General features: G+C 38.8%; 1 protein-coding gene across 10 annotated transcripts in view; it reads right to left on the bottom strand.

Annotated features, from left to right (window-relative positions):
• The window catches only part of DOCK10 (dedicator of cytokinesis 10), a 122022-nt gene that overhangs the window by 53865 nt on the left and 41262 nt on the right, over positions 1-26895 (bottom strand). For all 10 annotated transcript variants that reach the window (XM_032697899.1, XM_032697901.1, XM_032697896.1 and 7 more), the window contains exons 4-14: positions 20019-20101; positions 15969-16041; positions 15517-15651; positions 15122-15256; positions 10587-10770; positions 8934-9019; positions 7937-8020; positions 6738-6893; positions 5019-5240; positions 4169-4291; positions 3471-3553 (exon numbers count right to left, since the gene is read on the bottom strand). In XM_032697899.1, coding sequence (XP_032553790.1) covers positions 3471-3553; positions 4169-4291; positions 5019-5240; positions 6738-6893; positions 7937-8020; positions 8934-9019; positions 10587-10770; positions 15122-15256; positions 15517-15651; positions 15969-16041; positions 20019-20101 — 1364 coding nt within the window. The remainder of the gene's footprint in view (positions 1-3470; positions 3554-4168; positions 4292-5018; positions 5241-6737; positions 6894-7936; positions 8021-8933; positions 9020-10586; positions 10771-15121; positions 15257-15516; positions 15652-15968; positions 16042-20018; positions 20102-26895) is intronic.

The following is a 26895-nucleotide window of genomic DNA, read 5'->3' as shown; positions in this document are numbered from 1 at the left end:
ACCACTACAAAACAGGAAAGTATTTCCATCTCTCCAACTTGTACACAATACTCCATTTATGTAAAGTTCTTACTAATACATGAGCAACTTAGATGTGCATGGAAAACAACATAACCCTCCTTAAAAAGCTGTATTTTATGCACTCAGAGAAGAGTTAGATGACTTTCTACTGGTCAAACTGTACTGGTGTCTCCATTGCCCAAGTTTGTTAGAACTGAAGAATTGCCAGAGCAGCAAGTATGGAATGTATTACATCTGCAGCTAAATAACCACAATCCCATGTTTTGCTAGATCCTTGCACATGGAGCAAGAGTGCTCCTTGTCACAGTGAACATACTGAAAGCATTTGAGAATGACAACTGTCACACCAAAAAAAGGAAATGCATTAGAAAGTGCTACAGTCCAGGAGTCCAATATTTGCCTAAGAGAGTAACAATGCCTTACTGTCAGGTATTTACTAGAGATATTCAAATAAGAAAAATTTCACACAAATAAAATCTTGGAGAGATTCTAAGGGTGGTAATGTAGGGGAAAACAAATTAATAGATTACAGTAAAGAAACTGAAACATCATCTCAGTACTTAAAGTGTTTATATGATTCTACTCTTGTGACATTGTTAGCTGATAATCGACAATCCTAAAAATTCTTTGAGCACAGAAAACCAATACATTGTTCATAATTTAACACCACAAAAAGTACTTTTGAAGTAGTGGTTTATGGTTTGTGGAAAAATTGTTCACCATCAGGGTTAGACATTCGGTGTGAGATCTGCAGCTACTGGAAATTGATGCAGCCTCACTGCCTTCAGCTACATCAACCCACAGCAGCTGAGAACCAAATCAGCAGCTGCACAAGCTACTGAAGGATTCAAATATTAGACTCTAAAACATGATGTTTACGAGGGTGGAGAAGGTTTGAAGGAATAAAAGTGTAAAAAACTAATCTCAGTGAATGAAACTTCCCCCCACATCTACAATATGTATCTCAGGTACATATTTGCAAACTTTGGCAGTTCTGGCAGGAATATGAGGCTCTGACACACTGTAATTCTAACACATACTGTAATTATACCTGCAAGAGAACACAGACACCAGATCCCACCAGTTCCAGTGAGAAATCAGAGAAGAACCCTGAGTCATACTTTTGAGCAATGCTAACAAACTGGTGCCACATGAGCTAATTAAGAGTTTCAGTCTCATGCACAGTACTCAACTGTCAAGATTTTGGCTTGCTGAATGTATACGTAAAAATCACTCTGTGGCCATCTGCAATGCTTTAAAGGAGGGAAAATTTCCACACAAAAACAGGAGTGTGGTTAATGCCAGAATGAACTAGCTGGAAAACACATTTCCAAACCAGGGTTTTGCTATTTATCACAGCCAAACCGTTTTTTCCCCTGTAGTGCGATAGCCTCATGTGGAAACTTCTATTTTCAAGCTGTGAAAATAGAAATAGATTTTATAGGGCCAAATTATACTTTTCTTTTACCAAAGTCAGTTCTGAGTAATGTTAATACACAAGCAGATGTAAATGAGTGCGGAATTTGAATTCTCTCAGTGCACCCGAGTTAGATGGGCATTTATGGTGCTATCCACCTCACAGGGATAGCAGCAGAACTTCACTCATGTCTGTTGTCTTCCCTTAGGCAGAGCAAATGCAGACCTGCAGCTACGGTTCTACAGGCAACTAGGGAGTGACACCTGGAGAATCCTATAAAAGGAAAATGCACTGCTTTCAAAATGAGAAGAAAACCTTTCTGTATTTTATTCTCGGCAAGATTTGCTGAAGGTGTGAAAGAATGTTCTAGCCTTCTCCACATGCACAAGTGCCTAGCCAGACCCTAAACTAGTTAAAATCATTGTTGTATCTAAAGATAGGTACAGCAAGGACCGAGCTGCAGGACATCACCACAGACCACAGGCAGGGAGGACAGTCAATAAGAAGTCTCAAATCAGTCTGGTGCCAAGCCTGCACCTCTTGCCATTTTACAGTCCATTACAAGGTGAAAGTGGCTCTGTCTACTCATCAATATGATTTTGATGAATGGTCCTTTGGCTACACAGTAGTAAATATTTATGAGCATCCTTGAGCTTGCGATGACAGATCAGAACACATCATCTGCCTTTCTCTCGAGCAAGCATGCACTTACCTCTCCTATCTAACTGGATATCGACAAAAAAGCATGTCAATAAAAAATAAATGAACTCTTCGAATGGCCATACCTCACAGCATGTTTTCCTCTTTGCAATCTAAGCACCATATCCTAAAATCACAAGCTTTCCCCCACACACGTCATGGGAATCTGTGCAATCCTGGTGCTCCACACTCCACACCAGAGGCACACAGAGCTCTCTCTCATAGTCATGGGTGATGCCACAACATGACTTTTTCACCTAGCACTTGCTCTTTCTTTCTCCCTACAACTTCAGGCAGCTCTCCACCTGGCCTGCTACTGTGAGAACAGAAGCCACAGAGGAAAAGGAATGTTTTCACTTGGCAATTGACAGATTTCCTTTTTATAGGGAATATAAAAATTTATAGTCCCTGCTCTGTGCATGGCAGAAAGAAGGGAGAGCTGTCACAGGGACACAAAGGAGTGTCTCAGTCAGGGAGCTTTCTCATCCCAGGGCAGCAATAAGTTGAAGAAATTACAGAAGACTGAGAAGGAAAAAAGGGAGAGGAGAGCAAAAGGAATTACATGGAAATCTGAAGGGAGAACAAACAGAAAAAAAGGCATATTTGGTAAAAGGTGATCAAAAGGCACAGGGGTGCCTCCATCTTGAGGTGAGACCAGCAAGAAATTACACAGGAGGAGAGAGAGGAAGAACAAAAATTCATTACTGTCAGTTATGTCACTGACCTGACATAAAACCCAACTGACCTGCCAAACAAGAAAATACAAATTCTCCATCACCTACTAACCATGAAAAATGCGAGACTACCTGAACCACAATCCCTCAATATCACCCCCAAGGCACTTCAAATCCTTGGTTAGATTTTTCTTAAAACTTGACAAGCATCATAACCACAACAGAGCTTCACACCTGTGCACCTACTTTCTGGGTAGCCACTGCAACTATATTTCAGACCATAATTATCTTTGCAGGAAATTCTTGTGAGAACTGTGACTTTGAAGTCTCTTTGGTAATTTTTAGCACTCAATGAATGTGGAGCTCACAATAAATTGGTATTCTGTCAGCTACCTTTGCTACTCCCTGGCAACTTCACTACATACCTGAAGAAAAGATTCCCCCACAGTAACATTTAATGAGAAAGTAACTGACGTTTAGTTGTGAGAAAAATAGGGCAATGAAATAATAAAGCTGCAGGATCTTCTGGGGTCCTGGACCAGAAAGAAAGCTTTGCTTAGCTTCAGGTAGAAAAAGTGAAAAAGAACAAAGGGACAGAAGTCCAGGAACAGAATAAGCTATAAGATGCTTATAAAATCATGAAAAGAGCAAATACATACCTCACTGACCAAGCAAATGGCATACGGTATTTCCCCAGCTTGCTGCAGAACTGCTTATTGGATTTTAACACCTTCTGTGCACACTATGAAAAAGGAAATGTGAATTATTTCATCAATATCATTCTAACATCTGAAATGTTGCACAGATTATATCCTGGTACTCCTCTGTTGAAGAGGCTATAGTGTCCCTAAAACAATTTGGCCTGGTACTGCCCACAACAAAGGTTCTGAGTGCACAGCAAAGACAACACAAGACAAATATGATGCTGCTGACAAACTAAACCCTGTCACCACTCCCTTAGTCAGAACTGCATTACAGTTGTTATTCCAGTTTTCTGTGATGTACCCAATGCAGGTGCAGTGCCTGCTCTCAGAGACAAACAGGTGCCTACCCCAACTCTGCATGTGTACCAAGTTCCCTAGCTCATAAAAGATTGCTGAAAAAGAATACCTCTCTGCTAAGTCATAACTGGCATAGCAATGTACAATGAATGCATTTGCATGTTGCAGACAAAATGGTCCTTCATTCATTTAGTCAATGGAACTTGGACATTTGCTTTCTGAAGCGTGGGCCTCCTGGGAGCTTGTCCTGTTCAGCAGCTGCACACTGCTGAGATTCATCAGCACAATTTGGAATGCCTTCAGCTTCCAACAGGCTGCAGCTTACAAAGGAGGAAGTGATGTTCCTGTTACATTACCTTAAAAGAATCAGGATTCTTGATGTAAGGTTCAGCACTGCTGGCAATGTTTCCTGTAAGCACCTTTTCTATTTTTGCCACTAGTACGATCTCAGAATGAGGATTACTTATGGAGAAAAGAGCCTGTGGATAAAAGGGGAAACAGTTAAAAAGTTACAGCAATACTGAAGAAACGAAATATTGCCAGTGCTCCCTGTTGATGGAAACAATAACAAACCAAATTCAGAAGGCATTATTAAGGATTATTATCTCTACATATTCAATACAGCCAGAGAGAAAATAAAATCTTTGTGCTAGTGCTGAAGTAACCTTGTGCTCATGCAACACTTTGCAAACAGACTGACTCAAGTCAAAAGGCAGTGTGACCATGTTAGCACTGCCTGACCTAACTGTTCCTCTTGGACAGTACTTAAAAGCCACCCTAAATCAGTCATACCTCAGGGGAATGAAAGGGAGAAAAAAAGGTAATACCTAGTGTTTCAGCATAGAGCTTACAGCAGTGAGAATGTGGAAGCACTTTGAGATTTATGCAGCATCTTGGTGTTGTTTTGAGTTGTGATTTTGTTTGACTGGTTAGGAGAGGACAGCAAATGGACCCAAAGAGCACAGGAAATATGGGTGGTTTCTTCAAATGAGACACTAACTTCTATCAAAGTTTTGACTGTAAATAGTCTTAAAGTCTATACAGGGAGCTCAGAAATTAAGCATCTGTACTACTGACACACAAAAAGAATTTTCTTGAAAACAAGAACCACTGGTAGTATACAAAAATTCTCCAATGAAAATGAATGCTACAGTACTAAAATAAGTCACACGATTCACCAAATCATGCAAGTCACATGGGGAATACCTGTTTGGGGTATTTCAGCCATTCTTCTGGGAACCCTTTGACCTGTGGTTCTTCCATTTCATTTGAGTCTATATTTTCAACTGTGCCATTTTCTAATGAATAGGAGGAACCTGAAATCATCTGTCTGACGAGGGGGTGGTTCAAATCCACGTGAAAATCAGCAGAGATCTTCCTGCCATCCCTGACATCATACAGTGCCACGCTCACAAAGAAAGGCTCTACCTGGAGAAAATACCAGAAACATAATACAGTGGTAACTAAGAGGATGGGGGGTAAAGTCTAGCTTTTAATGGGTTTCCACAACTAGAAAAAAAGAAAGCAAATAAATATTATTTACAAATTATGAGATGCATTAAAAACACAGGCTCACACACACCCCCATCCAAATTAGTTTCTAATCATGTGATTTTAGGGGTTTTTAAAGATAGTTTGTTAACAGGGTGCCAGAACAGGAATTGACAGCTTTAGAAACTCACAGAATCAAAACCAAATGTATTTGTCACAGATAATTAATTGTTAGAATAAATTGATACAGCCCCAGAAAACACATTACAGGATTTTTAAAATGTAGATTCAGAGTCATTATAAAAGAAGGAAGAGTGAGGGTGGGCTTTCCAGGGATCGTCAGGAATGAGGCACAAAGATGACAAACGTAAGTAGATGAAAAATGTTTACTGGCTCAACACAAAAGCGTGGGTGTATTATCCTGTGGGAAACACATGTTCCATTTTGCTGGGAAACCGAGAGCATTCAAACCACTCTGACAGTGCCCACTTATTCTATGGCACAGTACCAGGGCATTCAGTCCTATGACTGAGAGTAACCTCCAAAGAGCATCCGTGGTTCTGAGGGAATACATCAGGCTCAGAATGACACCACCTGAGCTGTCCAGAAAGCAGAATCTTAGAACTTTGGAGATAAAAACCAAGGCGTAGCAGGTACAATGTTTTATGCCTTTTCAGCCTCTGTACTGGATATTACATGCCCTTGGTACAGTTACCATGACTTTATTTAAACAGTTATTCCAGCCTGCCAAAAAAAGATATTGATCACAACATGCTGAATAGGGACTCGCTGTAGAGGTCATCTTCAAATGAAAAACAAACAAATCAACAAACAAATCAATGTCTCATGTGTAATATGAAAGCTGAGTTGCCAGGACATTCATGTCTCAAAATTTTCCTGCTTCAGAGGAGAACTAAAAGCTATAGACTGATATCTACATCTCATTTTCCCCTGTCCTTTTATCTTACAGTAAGAATAAGCAAAATTTTCTGTTTTGTCCTGTTTTTAGCAGGATTTTTCCACTAGATGAGCATCCTGTCCTTTCTATTTTGTCTTCTATCCTGTAATTTAATCTGCTTCATTCCTGGTCTCTCTCTGAAAAAAAAAAAAATCCCCAGTTCACCAGCAACTGATAGATAGGTCTTGGCAGTTTAAACTTGTTTCTCTTATAGCAATTGTTAAGAACCCTCAATGATTTTTAATTCTCCACTGAAATGTAGTTAAAAGTCTGCAATCTAAATCAAAATGTCTAATGAAAAGTTAATCAGTTTCATTATTCAATCCAAAGGGATAGTCAGGGGAGGAGGAGTGGATGCACTACGTGTGTGTGATAGAGATTTCCCTTCCCCTTCTCTTTCCAAAGTAATAAGAGCACAGAAAGAGAGAAAAAAAAAAAAAGGAAAGAAAAATCACAGGGAAATAAGAAAAGCTTACGTTGGTTGAAGGATCATTTTCATTTTCAGTAACACAGGCCTGGAGATTCAAACTGAGGGATTTGCAAGTTATCAGGATCTTCTTTGCAGGCTTTTCTTCAAATGGCTTTATCACCAAGTTTGTCCCTGGAAACTCCTTTTTCTGAGGATTCAATGCCTGAAATAAGTTGGCCAATTTGTTATACACTGGAAAAGGCATTGTATTCCAAAACTAAGTAAGCTTTTTAAAGGTCTTGACAATCACTGAAGCGCCTGAAAACCTCAAAAAGTCACTGCTGGTCTATTCATATTACTATGGTAAATGAGTGTTATTTCTAATTTATAGATTAGGAAGCAAACCAAAAAGATTGCCTGAGGACATAAATAACGTCAGAGGCAGAATTAGGAATTAAAATTAGGTTTCTTCTAATTTTAGAACAGATTTTTTTCTTGTTTACTTACTGTTTCTGAAACTTTAGCTCTTAATTTCTTCATATAGTTTAAACACCCTCCTATTTTCAGAGTCTTAAAATCAAATTTTAGAATGAGACTTCAGACCTCTCCTGTCCTTTACCCTTACTTATATACCACACCACTTTTTCAATTCAATTAATATTTTTTAATAATGGTGTTACAGTTTATTGGTAACAGGATCAAGTTTGAATATATAGTGATCCCATTGTTACTTAAGCCTTCTTTTCAACTAAAATAAAATTTCCATTGAAATTACATTCAGTGCAAAAAATAATGTTCTTTGAATCCCGACACTAAACATTATGCATACCTTCATCTGTACCTTCCCACTGGTTTTTATATCAATTTATGTTTGTGTAATCAAATTCCATGTAAATAATAACAGTAAGAACACCGTTCTTGTAACACTGCCAGTCTTAGAGAAAGTTCTGATCCTGTAATATTTTCAGTTTGCTTTAATGCTTGCTTTGAGCTAATTCAAAGCTTAGCTCAACTGGACTAGATGACCTCCAGAGGTCACTGCCATCCTCAACCACTCTGCAAACAAATATGCGTAGAGTCTATACAGAAATCTTTATGGACTAAAGACAGCTTCCCTCTCCATTCAAAGCTGAAGTCCTGGGTATACCCAGCTGCTTGCTGAACTACAATCCACTCTGGTGACTTAGCTAACCCAGTTAGCTCAGACCACCTGTACTTTAAAAGTTCGAAGAATTTGAAAAAAAAAATAAATTAAAAATCGCTTACTGCTATATCAGGATCCAAAGAGAAAAGGTTTAGTCGCTCCGTATTTCGAGAAGCTTTCACTGTTTCTTCTGTTTCTGTGATATACTGTGGTGACAGATAATAAATTAGTTTTCTGCACAAGAACAGAAATCCATAGAGTTGTTAGACTTCTAAATGAACAATCAATGTTTCGCTTGTAACGACACTTCCCACTTCTGCAGCAGTTATCCCAAAGCGCCTTGAAGCACTCTTTGCTTGTGAAGCAGGGATTTTCAGGCCATGATACTTCTAAGAAATCCCAAAATAGATCAAATAAATAATTCAAGTTCATGCATGTTCGTGTATGCTATCCATTGGGTAAAAGGTCAGAATGGTGGATCAGTGCACCAAAATTATTTTAGAGATTTGCAAGTTGAAGGGAAAATAACCCCAGCAACAAGCCCCACAGAAAAACACTTGTGCCAGGGGAGGACAGAAGGGGGAGCAGTGAAGCATTTCCAACCTAGCTTTTCATTAAAAAGCTTCTTAGCACTGTCTACAATTATCTCATCCACATGAAGCAGTTCATGAGATCCAGAGGACAAAATGCCTCCCCTGACAGCACATGTGCCTTTCAATGAAGTTACAGAAGGGAATGAGCAGTTCAGAGCTTGTTTCTTTGCTAGTCACACGGGAAATCTTGACTCTCCAAGGGCCAATCTCTTCTGAAGTGCATTTAAGGTGAGCAATATTTCACAGACAACTGCAGGGACCAGACCCCTAGTGACTTCACAGGTCTAAATCGAACTTCTCTGTGAAGCACCTCTTTACATCTAGTGAAGATTTTCTCACTTAAACAAAACAATAATTTGTTCAGAAAGAAAGTTATTCCGGTCATTTGTTGTATCTCTAATAATTGCAATGGGCTGTGCTATGTTTTAGAACCTTTCATAATATTAATGATCACCTATTGGCAGGCATTTTTCACCTAGGAAGTTCTTTTCAGCAAACTTGTAAAGATAAATATAATATCCATTACTTTTGCAAAGTCTGGGTGCAAGGTGTTCTCTGAAGAATCTGTCTCTTCCTGAGAGCAATCATAATTCACAGAAACTTCTGCAGAGTCTTGAAGAGAAGAAAAAAATACAGACTGTTTTATTATTCTTGCTATTACCACTGGGTTTGAAAGAGAAAATAACCTATTCTCATGCTGTTTCTTTTCATTCCTTTTAGTCTCATCAGGCTAACAAATGGAAGTGATACTAATGTAAACTTCTGTTGTCCTCAACCCCACTTCCCACTGCTGCTTACTGTAACTTAGTCTGTGTTTAAGCTTCCAAACAAGAGGTCTGACTCTATCCAAGACATTCATCCATGACAAACATTCATGCCCACAACAAAGACCTTCCTCTCTCAGTCTTCTCTGTTGCAACACCAAGGGTTATGTCAACTAAAAGATTTTGGTTTGGGAATGAGAGGGATGCAGTCCTGACTCTGAGCTGCAAACCTATGGATCCAGAAAACAGCACTATACAGCAAGCCCTGTGCTTTACTCAGCTCACCAGGGACTGCTCTCTTTTCACGAGGTAGTTCAGCCTCATGTGAGATAAGTCATTACAGCCATTTAGGGCTCTTCTGCCAAGAAAGCATCATGCCTTTTGACAAGTTAACTCCATAGCACATTCCAGTTGCTTGTTACTAGGGTCTTTTTACCAGTAGAAACTTCTGTTTTCTGTTAGCCTGTGTTTTTGACCTTTTATGCACATATTTCTTCCTGTTTCATTAATATCCCCTGTGGGTGGGATTTTCAAAAGTACTTCTCTGATTCTGAAGTGCAAGACTCTTTTGCCTCCAAGTTATAAAAATGTCTTTGGCTATATGAAGAGCATCCTGTCCTTCCAAAATCAGAACTTATTATAAACATCAGGCTAAGGAGTTCAATTAGCTCTGAACTTCCCTAAGAGTCAGATGCATGTGGATTCAAAGCTTTGACTCAGCTCAGAGCACACACAGTTCAAATCTGTATTAAGGTTTCAAGTGTTTTCAGTCTTAGAATTTCAGCTGGGGCTCATCCAAACTGAACATGGATTTATTACGTGGAGGAATGAGTTACTGCCACATGAAGAGTACAGTATAACAGAGCATCCAATTCTTTCTTCCACAGCAAAAGCATATTAATATGCAAACTCAAAGAAGCAAGAAATGAAAAGTCAATAAGCTTTCAGGAAAGAGCAATATACCACAGCTGGGATTATTATTTTTTATAATACTCCAGATTTTTAAAGAAAACAAAATGCTGGAAAAAGAAATAATCTAACCACTCTCCAGCACAAAACTCTTTAAAACCTTCAGACTTCCAGGACAGTAAAACAAAAAGTACTAGCAAGATCACTGACAGAAAGGACTAAACTTGAAAAAGAGCTGCATATGCAAAACAGAGCCACGTTTCTCCTGCTGACTTTGTGGGGAGCAGCTTTACCTCCCCTCCAGCCTTTTGAAAATGATCTGTGGGGAGTTAGCTGACATTGTTCAGGGACTGCCAAGACTGGTATTGATTTCTGACGAAGCAGCAGGTACAGAATCCATTACAGACTCAGGCAGTTAAAATGATTCAATACTGATATCTGAAAGTTCCATTTTTTACGTTTGATTAAAAAACCTCCCAACAACACAAGAGACTATTTACTCTTACCAAGTTTCAGATCAGTGAGATCTGCACTTTTCCTCTCCTGAATGGCTCCCTCTGGATTTATTTGCAGGATTTTGTTAAGAGTGAAAATCCAGTCATCCATATCCTGCTCATTTTCAGCTGCCAGCACAAAATATGTGAGGTCATTCATTTTCAATTCAAAGGCATGTTTCCTAAGCCTGTTATTCTGTTGGAACAAAAGGAAAAGAAAAAATAAACACTAGAACTAATATAAAAAAGTTACTGAAAAAGGCATCCATAAGATGGACTTGTATATGGCCACTTCTTAAAAATAACATTCAAGCAAACTTCTGTGGCTTTAAAGAAAATCCAAGTAGTGTAATATTAACATAAGTTTATGTCAATTTTTTCTTGGGTCGTTGTGCATCTGTGGCCAAACATACATCTTCTATTTAGCCATAAAAAGGGAAGACTGGACAATACTACAGAAAGGAATACCTCCCAAGTGGAATAATAAAAGACCTTTGAAGGCAAAGTACAGCACTGCTACACAAGTCAAAGCTGTCTGAAGAGAACAGCTCTAAAGAACAAGTCTCCTATACCTTACCAGCACACCAGACTCGCAGAAAGACAAACCAAAGTCATGCAAACATTTGCTCAGTGGGAACAGGACTTTCCAGAAGATTGCAACAAGACAAATTCCTGCACAATAAAAGACTACAATGGGTACTTCCCACCTCTACCTTTGTTTTAGAAGGATTTAAAAAACAACTAAGGGGATGTCAACAACTCTTTACAAAAGGCAAAAGCTGAGGTATAGTACTAGTCAGTCATTGCAATGGTGTCCTTTTCAAGTACAGAACAAGAACACATGCCCAGTATACTGGGAATAGACTGAGTTTGGAGTTCTGTTCTGCATCACCGGATTTTCCCTGCAGTAGATGGTTAATCCATTAATTTCTGTCATAAGAATTAACAGGTACTTAGTTACTGAAATAGCTCAATGAAATTAAACAAAGTGATGTGATCTAATACAATGTGCTTCATTATTCACATTTATCAAATCAGTGAGGCATATATCTCTCAGTCTTAAGGAAGGAGTTGCATCTTCCTCCTTGCTTAAATCTGAAAGAACACTGACACATCCTACCCCCTAATACTTCATCAAATTTTTAAAACTACTGACTATGGACATCATTGCCACCATTTTGATTTCAGCATTCCAGAAAACTGCCACAACTTTGCTGACAGATCTAACCTTGGAGTGATGGTGACAAAGGAAAAAACCTAATAACTGGCCATTTCACACAATTTTATTTTTCTTCATTAACAGTCTCAAATAGCATGACAGTGATCTCCTGTAATTCCACATATTGTAACTATTTTTCAGTAGGGTCCTATATCAACAAGGTTCTAAGAAGTTTCTAAGCCAGATGATGAGATAATAGCGATACTTTTATTTAAGAGTAACAGAGGCAAAATCTGATACTGATTTGTCTGAGAACTCAAGACACTGAGAATCAAGTTCCATGAACATTTTTTTCCAGCAGCAGAGATGATTTAGAAGATTCCTACCCAATCTGTTGCTAATCACTTGCTCCAGTTCTTATATTGCAGGTCATGACCCAGATCAGGAATCAGTTAAGACTGAACTACTTCTTCTGGAGCTACTTGGGTCAACAGAGTCAGACAGATCTTGGCTTTTCAAACTGACCTGGGACTCTGTGTGTGTATATGTGTGCCTGTGTGTTATTTTTCAGTTCTGCTACTGGAAATTCTCTAAATAGGAAATAGATTTCCTCTTCAGTACTTTATGGAGGTGAATATTCTTTCTGGGATATAAATTTTAGCTCATCAAACACAGGGTAAAAATAGAATTAGGTTTTGTAGCAATTGGTTCTTGGGTGTTCAATATTTTTCTTGATCCTGAAATCACTCTAATTCTCCAATCATATGTTCAAACTAATGTAAAACAAGAACTAAAATTTCACTAAAACCTGCTACATATATAACATGAGGCCTTGACCAAGAGCTAGAAGTTGAACAAAACTATGCCAAGAATCTTAGGAGTGGCCTTTTTTTAAAGATAGATTATTTGTAAAGTGGATTACGTACACCAGTTTATGCACAATCTATAAATAAAAATGCTATGTTTCAATTTATCTCCAGAAAGTACAAAGAACATTTAAAATTAATACATTTACTGTCTATATTATATACTTCCCCTTATAGCATGGTCAAGATCTTTTAAGTCAGGTACTGAAACACTATCAGACATTATCTAATACAGCAATACATCTCACATGCTGAATCTTAAGAACATCAGGGCAGGAAAACTTCAATATCCACTTTTCCATCTGCACTTCAGACTTCTGGCAAGCAGATGAGATCTACAGCAAAGTCTTTGTTTCAAATCTAAGGCCAACTATTTTCTTCCTGATCAGTTAACAGGAAAAAAAAAAGTACCATTTTTCAGTTTGCTCCTCTATAACTCCTTCCATATGGTATGTGGACCTTGAGGTTGACCTGTAACCGTCAACAGTTAATTTCAAGTTTAAAAATTTCTTCTAGGAGGAAATAATACAAGATTCAAAAAGAAACTATGAACGAGCTATAAATGAAATATCAGGCTAAGCCTAATGCCTGCAGGGTCATTCTTCCAAAATAAAAGAATTTTTCTGGGAGCATGTAGTATTTTATCTGGAGATGATTTCTCTGGGATGTTTACTACAATTTAGCTATTCAACCTCTATCAAACAGAAGCTCAAAGTCATTCATACAGAGTTAAACAACTTATAGTGGTGTTAAAACTTATTAAATTAGAACTTTCATGTCACATTTTTTCACTAACTATTCAGTTTTACCTAAATCTTTCTCAACACTATATGGCCTCCCTGTTTATGGCAGCTCTAAGCCCAGTTTTGGTTTTCAGACCTATGATTCTAAGTTCATCACAGACTTTGACAGCTGATCAAATTTACCTAGTACCCCCTTGGCTAAGACTTTAACTTCCTGCTAGTGAAGATAGTCCATAAATTTGTGCATTCCATATTAAATGTCAATCAAAGAACAACCACGGAAATGAATGTCTGCGGGTGGGCAAGAGGAGACACACTGTTCAACCAGTTTGGGGCAATTTGGATGAACACTGTAGATTTAGAAGGCAGCTGTCAAAAATTCAGAAGGAGGAGAATTTCAAAGGTTTTTTGAGCTTTTTTCTCAGAGGTTATTCAAAAAGGCCAGAAATCTTGCAGTCAAGACACACCACCACAGCAGAACGGGCATCCACTGGGACAGCATTAAATTTGTAACTAAAACCACACTACAGAGATGTTCAGGGCTGGACTAGAGCTCTGGCTGAGACCCTCCCTTACAAGAAAGCACTTGCTGCCAGCAAGCAGCAGCAATCAGTAATTTCTAAACAGGATTTCTGTATAAAAATGTCCTCTACAGCTTCTGCTACATTTCTAAGTTCCCTATTAGGGTCTTTCAAGCCAATGGACCAGTACCAGCAAACATCACTGTCTTTGTATTTATCTCCATCCTCTTCTATACCTGGTTGGGAAAAGAAACACCCTTTTGAACTACACAGGGGGAATGGTCATTGCCCACAGAGCTGGGGACTGCTAGGGACTGTGAGCAAGTATTTGTTCCCAAAGTGAGTTACTGACTGATTGTTTTTCTTGCTTCAAAAGGGTTTAGGGATGAAGGAGAGACTTCACAACCGACAAAACCTTGTGTTTATCAGGGGTCTTCCCCTGCATTACCTGAAAGGTGTCTTTCAAAGCAACCCTCTGATCAGCCTGCACCTAGCACTGTTATCAATCTTTACTGGTTAAGCAGTAAAGAATAAAGTATAGATAAAAAAAAGGGATTTCCTTATTCAGTGGCACATTGGATTAGATCAATCAATAGTCACATACTATTCAAGATAACATCTTGTTTAGAATTAAAAAAAAAGAAAAAACAGAGATATACTAATAGAATTATAGGAAAGGCAGAACAAGATGGAGGAAAAATGTTAAGAACTCAATCTTAGCGGCAGCAGAAGTAAAAAAAAAAAAAAAAAAAGGTTGTGTTAAACATTTCTGGCTATTCATTTTTCCAACAAACAACAAGGTTCTGTCCTATCTGCTGACATTAAGACTCTCTATCACCTCCAAAAGTGATGATCTTAAAAAAGGCTCAGGATACAAGATTAATTTTCCACTTGCCCAACAGCCAATGCTTTGTAACCTGAATCTCTTCACCCCACAATAGGCAAGCATGCTCTTAGTAAGCATAGGGTAAAATCTGACATCTAAGAAAATAATTTCAGTGAAAAGTAACATTTCACGGTGTTTTTTCTCATGTGTGCCATGTAAAGAGCATAAGCATGATCTGCTACCATAATTCAGCTGTGGTTTTGCAATGTGTCAGTCTGAGCACTCGCATCAATTTAAAGGCAAAATCAACAGTGCTCTCGTTTCCTGAAACTGCTAATGAGACCCTATTTCATTAATGTAGACGTTCTTCTGCTTGCCTTTTAAAATGTATCCAAGACCCCAAACAATACAGTGAAACAGACTGGAACTTACCTGTACAACTCCCGTGCAAGAATCCAAGAAAATACATCCCTTTGGCTCCTTCGATATTTTTTCATCTTTATAAAAATTCATAATATATGAGTTATCTGACAACTGTGTCAGCTGGAAGTAGCGCTTTTTGAATGACTGAAGTGGCGGGGAAAAAAGAAAAATGAAAATTGTTGTGTTGCAAATTATTTTCACTGATATTTTACTCACAGGGTTTACATAATAGGCAGCTCCTGACTGCACTATTTTGCAGACACCACAATATTACTTTACTATCATTAAAAATAATGTAATCAAACATGAGATATAAACAGCTAAATGACAATGGAAAACAAGTGTGCTTCTGTGGGGGATATAAATCCAAATGGAATAAGGAAAGAATAATGCTGTCTCCTTACCCGAACAGTAATGCTATTGTTTACAGTGCTGTTGAAATTCCCTTTATAAAGCCATCCAGACTTGTAAACTCCGGCTGCTAATCCTCCTCCTCCTCCACCACCACCACCTTTAGAAGATGAGTGGGATGTTGTATCCTGTATAGAAGAAATGATTAATATTGCATGGACTTGCTTTCTGGATTCTAAGACGAAAGACAACTGTAATGTGTGAATATCTGCTTGACAACAAATCACCCTCTCATTCCTTTTAAAATAAGATGTTATTAACATGCCTCCCATGCACAGGATGAAATAAGAGACAAAGCCATTCCATTAATTTCAGAGTTATTTAAAATATGAAATATTTTATAGAAGATAATGAGCCTCAATTATCATTCTTCATTTGATATTAAAACAATAAATAACTCTTTCCCAGGGAAAAAGCCCAAACCACCAAAAAACAGAATACATACTTCATCCTTATCCACATCTTCATGATCGATTTCAAAGGAATGTGATGGCAGTTTCTCTGGTCTACATTCACTTCTGGGAGGGGAGAAAAAAAATTATTTATTAAAAATAATTGTGTACTGGCTATTTGAGGGAGGTAACCATCTTGAGCCCCCATGGCAATGTCAGTACACCTATTGCTGTGATCCTACTGTCTTCTTTAAAAATCACTAGTTTTAAAATACAGCTTCTTTCTTAAGCCACATCTATTTTTTCCCCCCAGAACTATGAAGTTGCAACTGTTCTAAACAAATGATGAAATACCAGTTCCTGTTCTCTTCACTGCTCTTCCACCACTATGGACGACAAATCTGAAACAGCTTCCAAAGAGATATCCCATTTAAGGCTATCAAGTGAATGAGACTGAAGTCTTCAATAGCTTTTTCTAAGCAAAAAGAACATAAGAATTTTCATCTTAAAGCTTCTACATAGCTTCATAATTCAGTTAGATTCAGATGATCAGAGTAATGAGCAATACCCAGCTGTCTTGACTTTCCCCATTTCAAAGCCAGTGTTCTCCTGATGTGCCTACCCCACCATAAGTGCACACAGAACACAGGAGTGTTTTATCCTTTCCTCAGTTTGTTCCAGTTTTGCATTTTAATGTAAACAACTGATCAATATTTTGAATAAAAGGAACATTAACAACCTATTGGCACCTTTCACATCTGTAAAAGTATTAATATTCAGAATATTTGTGATGGAAATTCACTGCATGTTTTTTAATGCAACCAAGGACTGCTGTTAAAAATTCTTACACAAACACTCCCTCCCACTCGAAAGAACTCCAAACCAAAAACCTCAAGCCAAATCCCAACTTTTACTAAAAAAAAAACCAAAACCACATGCAAGTCTTCACATTTTTAAACAAAAATTCCATTGTCTTATTCATTATTCAGAGCTAAAGTGCACTGCAATGCTCTTGAGGTGATGTGTAGGCAGACTGACCGATGCCCTCTGGCCACACATGGACAGGTAACTTCACTGCACTCCCTCATATTTGGTACCAGTGTCGGGACAAATAGTCAGCTACTTTAAAAAAAAAAAAAAGAACCAACAAAACAAATCCCCAACCCTAATCCCCTTGACGCTCTTGAGGAGGGAAAGGAGGAGTCAGAAATCTCCTGGATTAGTGGGGTGCTGAGCCTTCACCACACGATACAGCAACTCTGCCCCTCTCTGCTGCTCCATGTGCAGACAGTGAGCCTGTCCCATGGAACCACAGCCCTTCCACAAGTCTGGGTACTCTGGGAGTTTCTCTGAAATAAGGAAATCCTTCTGTCCCCTCAGTAGAGCTTAAAAAGACTTAGATAAGGATAGACCACTGCTGCTTCAGGTGTCAGATCTCACTGACCACCCATGAAACATTCATCCACTCAGACCTCTGTATCATTCTCCATAGAAGATATTTCCCTTGTTGGATGGGAATCCTTTTGGGTATGCTTCTCATCATTCTAGGGCAGGCAGATAAAGCATGGTAAGCACAGGATCCTGTTCAGTATAGCCTCTTTTTCTCTGCCTACTGCCTCTTCAGACCTATACAAAGATGCGGAATTCCAAGGCACCAGGCCTGAAATATCTACCAAACGTTCCAGGTTTTCTATGAACAACAGCAAAAATTTTGCTAATGACTATTTCTGTTCCCAGACAGACTGCCACCACAGCACACACTAAGCAACGCCTTTTCTTCCTCTACTCTTCCACTTGCTCAAGAAGCAAGAACACACCAGCACAAAGCATAAAATACAGTGTAAAAAGAGGTAGTGAGAGTTCACAGAGAGGAATTTAAGGGGTAGAAAGACCTGAGAAAAATCTCCAAGGAGGAACACACTCAGAAAAAAACTAAAGCAACTGCTAAATATTTTGGTCATGTCATGCACCTGGTGTTGAGCTCTTGCCCGGTGCCACAGCTTCGGTGGAATCGCACCAGGGACACACTGACTACTCCGTGCCTGCCCCAGGTGGTCAGCATCACACTGCAACTGCTTTCCAATCTGAAAGGGTCAGTATCCAGAAAGAATAACTTTGATAAAAATCTGCTACACCATGTATCCATTACTTGACATGTTGTCTGATTGTGTGAAACAACACAGCATGGCCTCAAGTACAGCCAAGCACGAAGTCCTCCAGCGTTGCTGAAGGCTGCTGAGTCCAGTTCGCATGTTACAAATGGGAAAGCCCCCAGGAGAGTTTAGCACACCCTCAGTGACTGGAATTACTTTAGTCACAGTTAGATCTGTGTTCCTTTCCCATGATGCAAAGCTAAACACTTAACAATCATCCAATGTTCCCCAATACGACTTCCTATAAGGGAATTTCTGACAGTACAACAGCAGTTTTGCACAAATCAAACAAAATACTGTGAAAATTGGGCATCCAGACCTATCAACAGTGAGATACAATACAATGACAATACAGTCACTTTATTTTTCAAGAGAAGATTTAGTCTAGAACACCAAACTTCATAACATGTACATGGAAATCAAGGTCAAAGAGGCTGGGAACGGTATGAAACGAGGTGGACCTCAAATTAGCTCTATTTAAGGTAGGTTAAGCTCAAAAGCCATGGTAACTTTCAGCAAAAAAAATGCAGACACACATGCTATAACTTTGTGGCTGAAATATCAACCACTGTGGTATCCAAATCACTTCTAAGTGCTATGTTGTGATACAAGACACAACAAGATCTTGCTTCATTATAATCCTCTATGCAAGGGGGAAAAAAAAGTGAGATGCAAGACAGCACAGTGTCCCTAGAGCATGAACTCATGAAAGCAAATCACATTTAAGCACCATATTAAAATACCCTTCACAAAAGAGGATGTATGTAATCAGCTAAAATGTACTTTTGTGCAGAGTAATGCAACCACATCTGTCAAATGCATATTTCATGACTGAAGATGTTTCAGGTTAAGTAAAAAACTGCTGTGCTGCAAACGTTTTTCTCGAGCACTAAATGCATTAACTTTCTAAAACAATCAGCATGCTGGGTACTTAAGAAATTGTATGTTTATAATCTCTGATTAGCAAAACTGCTCTTAATGGCTTTTTGTACTACCACATCCACTGTTCACAAAAATACCAACATACAAGAGCAAATGCAGGTCTGAGGGAAGGCTTGAAGCACAAAACCCTCTAAACACAGCATCTGAAGGGGCCATAAGAATCAGTTTATCAGTTCCTGAAGCAATATAGCTAATACTAGTTTCCATCCAACCCAAGCCTGGAGCACCCATTCCTGTGTTATGCACATGCAAAAAACTTTTTCATCCAGTATGTGATTTTAATGACTCAAATTCCAGGAAAGGAAGCAGTAACACAGCTCATTTTGGCATTTAGTGATTTTGTTAACTACTCCCTAAAACCATCCTGAGGTCACAGAATACAAACCTGCCAGAAACAGGAGCATGGGTAGAAACTCACACATGTAGAAACGAGCACCAGATTCTTAATTTCTTTCCACTCAAGTCAAGGAACTTGTTTTTGCTCCTCCCCCAACACCATTACACTGATTTTAATGTTCTGCCTCCAAGAACAGGAGGGAAGCCCATCTACCCCAACACCTGCACACCTCTACAGCCTCATCAGTGCTGCACACACTGCACCCAGTTCTGTACAGTGCAGCTATAAAACACTGAAATCCTACTCTCTGTTACACAGGGTAACTAAAAGGAGAATTAATCACAGCTAAAGGTGAGTGACATTTATGCATTATTAAGGAAAACGAAAAGCCACCTTTCCCGTATCAACTGTGCTTTGAATACGCAAATACGCTTCTAAGGATTTGAATCAGCACTAATAGGGTTTGTTGATACTACTGAATTCTGCAGAGTCCTGAACTTTTCTAAAGGACCTTTTCTTCCCCTTTTTAAAAATGCAAGGCACTAAAAACACAGTAAAACAAGCAGAGCTTATGAGACAAAGGAAAGTGCAAATATGGGCAAAGCTTAGCAAATGACACCAACCTAAAGGGAAAAAATAAAAAAAAAGGAAGAACTTATGCTAGATCTTACTGTGGTAAGTGTCGAAAGTCTTCTGAATACTGTTCATATTTGTAGTTCACAACATGCCACTGGGAACTGTAGTATTTACAAGCCTAAAGAGAAGAAACACAAACAACAACAATAAAATTACTACAAGTGTTTAGACTCAAGAAGGCTAGAGAACCAATAAAGATCTCAGGGAGTCCTTTGTGCTAGAGAACATATTCTTCTCTTTTATAGCTGGGTGCACAGTTCTTAAAGGAAAGTCAGAGTCATATGTTTCCATATTTTAAAGCATAATTTCCCTTTTAAATCAAATGCACTGAATCATAAAAGATGGAGGAGGGGGCTGATAGCAATTTAACATGCTTTACTGATTCTCATCTGCTCTCTAAGAAACATCATTAAATTATATACTTACTGCCTTAAAAGACACTATCTAGTTTAGGCCTGACTTCCTTCATGGACACTGATTACACATTTTTTGTTTGCATCCTGTTTCATTACCTAAGTCTTCCATTGTAAATACATTTGTCCTACTCCTTTTATTCCCTGTTATTGCAGCACAAGCCCTCTACTTCTTGTTCTGACCTTAGGGATTGATCTTTAACTTCTTAATAACAATCAGGAATATATTAATAGGACTATAATTTTTCACCAGTCTCATTTTATTTTCCCTTCCACACTGAATTTGCTCAGTCATCTCGCCATCTTTTAGATTTTATTACCTAAATAACTTCTTGCTGGTTTTGCATTCACCTTTGGAAATTGTTCTTAGTACATCAATCTCTCTTAAATAAGGAAAACAGACCTGAACAAAAAAATATACTTAAGGGTTTGGCTATGCTGTCAAACAGACCAGAATAACTGTGCTATTTACCAGACGCAGAACTTTTTTCAATGCAGTTAAATCCAACATGACATTCTGAAAGGCAACAAGATGCATAAGATATGTACAGTTACTGCTAAGGTACACAACTACAAGAAAAATGACACAATGCCAGAATTTCTAGTGGTTTTTTGTACAGAGTGTAAATTGCAACCTGGTATTTGCACAGTATACTGAAGAATTTACCCCAGTATTGTATTATTTTCTCCCCACACTCCACCTCAAAATTTGCACCAGCCCACGAGACGGAAAGAAAGAGAGATACAGTCTACAATGTAACAGCAGAAGTTACTGCCCAAGACCATAGGGAGAAGGAGGCATGTCAGAAAGGACAAGGGTGGAGATCTACAGTAGAAAAAGAAGCAGCAGCATTGAAAGGAATCTGAGGTGGAAACGGGAAAGACAGTCTCACAGAAATGTGGGGGAAAGATGAGACTCTAGGAGACAAACAGAATGGATTAAAGGATATATCAAAGGTATCTGAAAGCCAAAAGCTATGCAGAGAAAGTAGAAGAAGAGGCAATAAAGGGACAGGACTCCTTCAAACATGACTATTCCCACTCATCATTCTCAGACTCTCCTGAAGTGTCCATGGGGGTCATTGCTTGCAGAGTGGTCTCTGTCTCAGAGGGACAGAGAGGGGATTATCAGGCTGCTGGAGCAAATCTGGGACGGGCTGAAAACTTAATGGTGGTGCTTTCTAAATTACTTAGCACTGGTTAACAAATCTCCTTTTTAAGTCTTGTGGAAATTACACAGAGAAAGCAGCCACAAATTGTTTTAGGAAGCCATCTGCGAATTCAGAGTCTTCTAGGACATCTTTATTTGGTTTAGAGTATGGAAAAGGCAGCAAGGAAGTGGGTGCACATTTATAGGCACTTCTCTCCCTCCTCAACACTGAACTGAGCAGCTCAGCACAACCAAAGGCAGTAAACACATTCCACGTGGATCTAGTACCTACCTTCTCATCTGACACAAGCCATCATTATCTTATAGGATGCAGAATCAAGTGTGACTATTAGACAATATAATCACGTATTCTCCAAGAATAAACACAATATTATGGCAGCATAATTGACTCACTCTGCACCTGGCAGGGACAGGCCCAAAGTTAACCCTGACAACCATGTTCCTACCGCACTCCAGTGTTGTTTGCACTTTGCCTTTGAATAGAGAAATAAAAAAAAAAAACAACTAAACCTCAACCTTTCTATTTTGTGATTCTTCATAAAATGATTTGGTCACTCTCGTATTTGTGTTAAAACGCTGTGATAGTCACCTGGCCTGTAAGAATACTCCTACAAGAGCAACATACGTTCTGTTCTACGTAAGCCAATGAAAAGCTCATTGAATGTTGTGAGGGTGAGCACAGACCCTCCAATTCACACATCACTCCTTAGCAAGCGTAAACCAACTGAACCTTCTACAGAAAGGACCACTTTTCTCCTGTGGTACATCCATTACTGAATATTCTACTTACAGATGCAATTAAAGCCCAGAGAGAATTCTCAATGTAGGCTTTTATTGCAATCATTATAGGCTGATGTGTTCAAAAAAGCAGTTGTAAATTACATATAGAGCAGGCCACAGTATTTTATCTTGTAACTATAAAGGTTTACTGTGCTCCTCCAAGAAAAAGCTAATCAAAATAAAAATCAAAGGGGACAAAGCAGCACATTCAAGTATCATTCAGTAAAGTCACAGAAGACAAGCCAGCCCAATGCAACAGCTACCACTGTTTTTGAACCAGCTTGCTGTGAGGAAACTAGATCTAGCTCAAGAATTAACACCAAAAAAAGGGTACAGCACTTTCTCTTCAGAATATCCCAACTCGAAATGCTGCTGCTGACTGTTCTGACTTACAAAGATTTTTTTAGAATTGGAAATTATTATTGGAAATGGAATTTTAACAATCAGGAAGAGTATCTGCAAATCTGAATTGAGGAGTGACAAAAACTTTTCTAGAGGCAGAAATTTCATCAAGAAGCCAGAGCTGGATCCTAATGTTTCTGGCAAAGAGCAGAGGTACCAATGCAAGGGCTGTTGAGCTCAAGTGAACTGTGGGGGAGGAAAAATGTAGATGGAGAAATGGAAGCTTTGGGATGTGGGAGGGTTGGCACACATTTACATGAACTCTGTTAACCAGGCAGGCTGCACAGCCCATTCCCAAGGGCCCTATCAAACCCGGGTCTTTACTTTTTTTTTTCTTGCTGCCCAGAGGGCTTAATTTTTCCTTAGAGAGACAGACAGTCCTGCAAGATTTTTCCACCTGTAACTTCTTAACTCTGGCTCTGGTGATGACAGCATGATGGCTACCACTGGGAAAAAGGCACCAAAAAAGATTTACCCTGAAATTGAAATGAACCTTTCCGAGGGGGGAAAAAAAATAAAACAAACAAACAAAAAAATAAATGGGGAATGGGAAGTGAGAGAAATACAAATGAAGCAAACACCTTGACACATCTAAAGGCAACTCCCCTGCTTACATGCTCTCTAAGATAGCACTAGAAATAGAGATGAACATATGATAAAAGTAATTTATGAAACAACTGGGCTTCTTGCAGAAGAACTCCATGCATAGGGCAACTCTGCCCCCTAAGAGGGGCTGTTTCTGAGGTGTAAAACAAGAGATATTGAACAGGCCATGGCAAGCCTATGCAAGAGCCTGGAAACAGAAAGCCAAGACCTTCCAGAGCTGGATGTGGACATAGTGCCAGAGGAAAAGCTGCAGGATGGCTCTGTGCTCTTCCCGTGACATGCAAGGCTCTGCTCATGGAGCCTTCCCAACTGCTCCTCCCTCCTCTGACCTCTGCTGTAACAACCAAAGCCAGTGTGCTCGGATTTGGGAAGGTGGAAGGTGGTGAGATCACCCTGGTTTGAAATTCAGCCCTCCACCCAGGCCTACCCCAGATTCCTTATGCCCATGACAAGCATGGCAGCATCACGACAAGCTGCCTCCAACCTGGATCTTCTTCTGGACCTCTCAAAACCGCTCCCAAAATAACACGGTTCACACATACAGTGAAGTCCAATGACAGAGCCATGTAACAAACCAAAACATTAAAACACACTATTGTTTTAAGGTATCAAAAGAATGACTATCCTTTAGTAACATATTATGTCCTGACACCACAGCTCTCCCAAGTACAGAAAAAATTTAGATTTTGAAGTTGGGGAAATTTACACTGCGATGAGCAATAACAAAACTTTCTGGGTGACATTTACCAACAGGAGTTCCCATTTTAATTTAATTTTTGAAAGAGGTAAGAGCAATGCAGATTAGCCTTCAAATCAAAAAGCCTCAGAAATCAACTTTATGGACACAGGACAACTTTCAGAAGTTATATAGGGGGCTGTGGCTCTTTTAACATTGTGATTAATAAAACTCATGTTTAATAATTACTTACAGATCCTATAGACCCAACTTGCAAAATCTCAAATAAAAAAACCCCCTAGATGAATGGCAAGGGCTCTACAAGGTTACTACAAGTGACAACTCCCACTTGCGCATCTAGAAAACCCTCACAGGAAAATTCAGAGACATCCACATGAATACTGTATTATCTGAGACAAAAGTAACTACATCATTCATCAAATGAAATTTCAATATTCCTACACTGTTATTCCATTTTGATGTTGTGTTTTTTACCTAGGAAGCTTACTCCTTCTGTCCCTGCACAGCTCCTACACACTCCTCCTCATCCTTGCGGCCAGCCCCTCTGCAAACAGGCTTCCCAAAAACTTATCCAAGTAGCACCTATCATTTTTAGAAGGATCATCTGGCTTAAACTCATTTCATAAAGGACAGTTGACAGCTAACATTTATTTACTTTCTGGATTTTTATTTCATAACTACCTAGAATTTCATTCCTATAGATACAGATACAAATATCACAAGAGCGTGTCTGTCTGTTCACATGCCCACATGCTTCCTGAAAATATTGACTTGATGTAAGCCAATATGGGATTAAATATGTTGCAATTAGGTAGCTTAAGTTCCTCAGACTAAATAATACTTTGAACTGCAAAATACACTATCCCCTTATATTTCCAAATGAAATGCAGGGAAAATCCAAAGAATTGACATTTGATGTAAATATTCAGGATAAAGAGTTGGGAAAGGTGATATTAGGAATTCCTTCTAAAAGGAAGAATTTTATTTTGTTTCTTGTGGAGTGAATGTTTCTATTTGCCAAAATTATGGACCATGAGGACAATGCTGACTGGCATAAATACAGCAAATGTGCAGCTGACTCTGTTAGGAGTAAGAAATTTCAGAATTTGGAAGGACACAGCATGATGACAGTACAGAATTCGAGGAAGCCAGGAATACTTAAAAAAACCCCAACCCACTGAAGACAATTTAATTCTGGCTTTATAAGTTTCTGGAAACTTCTCTTTTCTTGGAACCTAATTTAATTCATCAGGTTCCTCCTGCCTAAGAAAAGTTAAGGTGGAAAAGTCCACAAGAAAAACATCCTAAGACAACTACAGGTATAAGAATAACCAATTCACAAAGTATTACCTTTAAAATATAGCTGATAATTAGGTATAAATTAACAAATGGACTCAGATATTAATCAATCATAAGATGTAAAATATTTATTCTCTTTGCATGCAGAAAATACTTATCAAAGACTGTTTATCACCTTTGTTTTATTTTTAAAATTTTCATATTACAGTTTCAGCAAAACACAGAGATAGATGGTCAGACATCTTAATTTAAAATGAATTGTTCTGCCTTACCCATTGCCATAACATCTGAGTATCTCCAAAAGTGAAAGTTTTTAGTTCCTGAGGAATCTAAAAGCAGTATTAAGAAAACCGAACAGACAGCTAGAGGCAAACCCCTTTCACTACAGGTGGACAGCATCAAACACCACCGATACTGAAAGTTTTCCTCAGCAATGTCAGCCTCATCTTCCTTCATCTGGCTTGTCAGCTCTTGAGTCCACACACTGATACTGCACAGGCAACTGAGTCATCATGGCTTCCTTAAGTACTGTTTACAGTCACTTGAGGAAGGGAAATTTGATCAAATTCCCAAGCTGTCTTACGTATGGATCTTGGTGAGGGCTGAGGAAAAAAACCCTCATCTTGAAGGACTCCAGCAATGAAAGATCTAGAGATGGAAGTAAAGCTTTCCTACTGTCACCAGTGAGAAATGAACACCCAGGAAGAGACAGGATTTTAAGGCATTACCACAGACTTTTGACAGCCCTTGTAGAAAAGACCATCTGAAAGCCAACAAAGAAAGAGACAAGACATCATGGATCTGAGTTCTTGAAATAATTTCAGTACCATGTCTTCACACTGCACCAGACCCTTCCTTTGCAGTTCACCAACTCGCTCCACGTCTTTGTGTCTCAACTTGCTAAACCACTGAGACAGTGTAACATAAGTGAACAGTCAGAGACAATTGTTCCTAAAATGGCTTCAGCAAGATGAAGCTGTACATTGCCTTTGTATATCTTCCCCCCCAGTCTGATTGGGAATTAGGCATTTGATTCTGGGTTGTAACAAGTCCAGATGACCAACAGAGAGTCAAGTGTGTACAAGATGGACTTCCACTGTTCACGACACCATACTATATTTGAAGAAAGAAGAGACTCCTTCAATGAGTAAAGCGTTGGCTTTTTCATGGTTCAAAAAAACAAAACAAAACAAAACAAAAAACCATTCCTGCACATCCATCCAGAAGTGCTGAACACCCACCAGGAACACAACAGGCTTCTGCTGGGTCAGTACACATTCATACAATTGCTGCAGTGGACCACAATCACAGGTCTTCACAGAACCCCATGCTCAGTTTTACTTAATTTTGGACTAGAAACCATCCTCTTCCTGGAATTTAATTTATTACATATATACATACATACATATATATATATACACACATATATATAGATTTTGGCTTTGTGGCAAAATGGAACATATGCATTACTACTTTAAAACAGGGTCTTTACTGCTCCTATTACATGCACAGGCTTAGTCCTGTAGTACTGTTTTTTTTCCACT

The sequence above is a fragment of the Chiroxiphia lanceolata genome, chromosome 10 (assembly GCF_009829145.1).
Source record: "Chiroxiphia lanceolata isolate bChiLan1 chromosome 10, bChiLan1.pri, whole genome shotgun sequence".
In the NCBI taxonomy this organism is placed as follows: Eukaryota; Metazoa; Chordata; class Aves; order Passeriformes; family Pipridae; genus Chiroxiphia; species Chiroxiphia lanceolata.
This window is presented reverse-complemented; position numbering and strand designations above follow the sequence as displayed.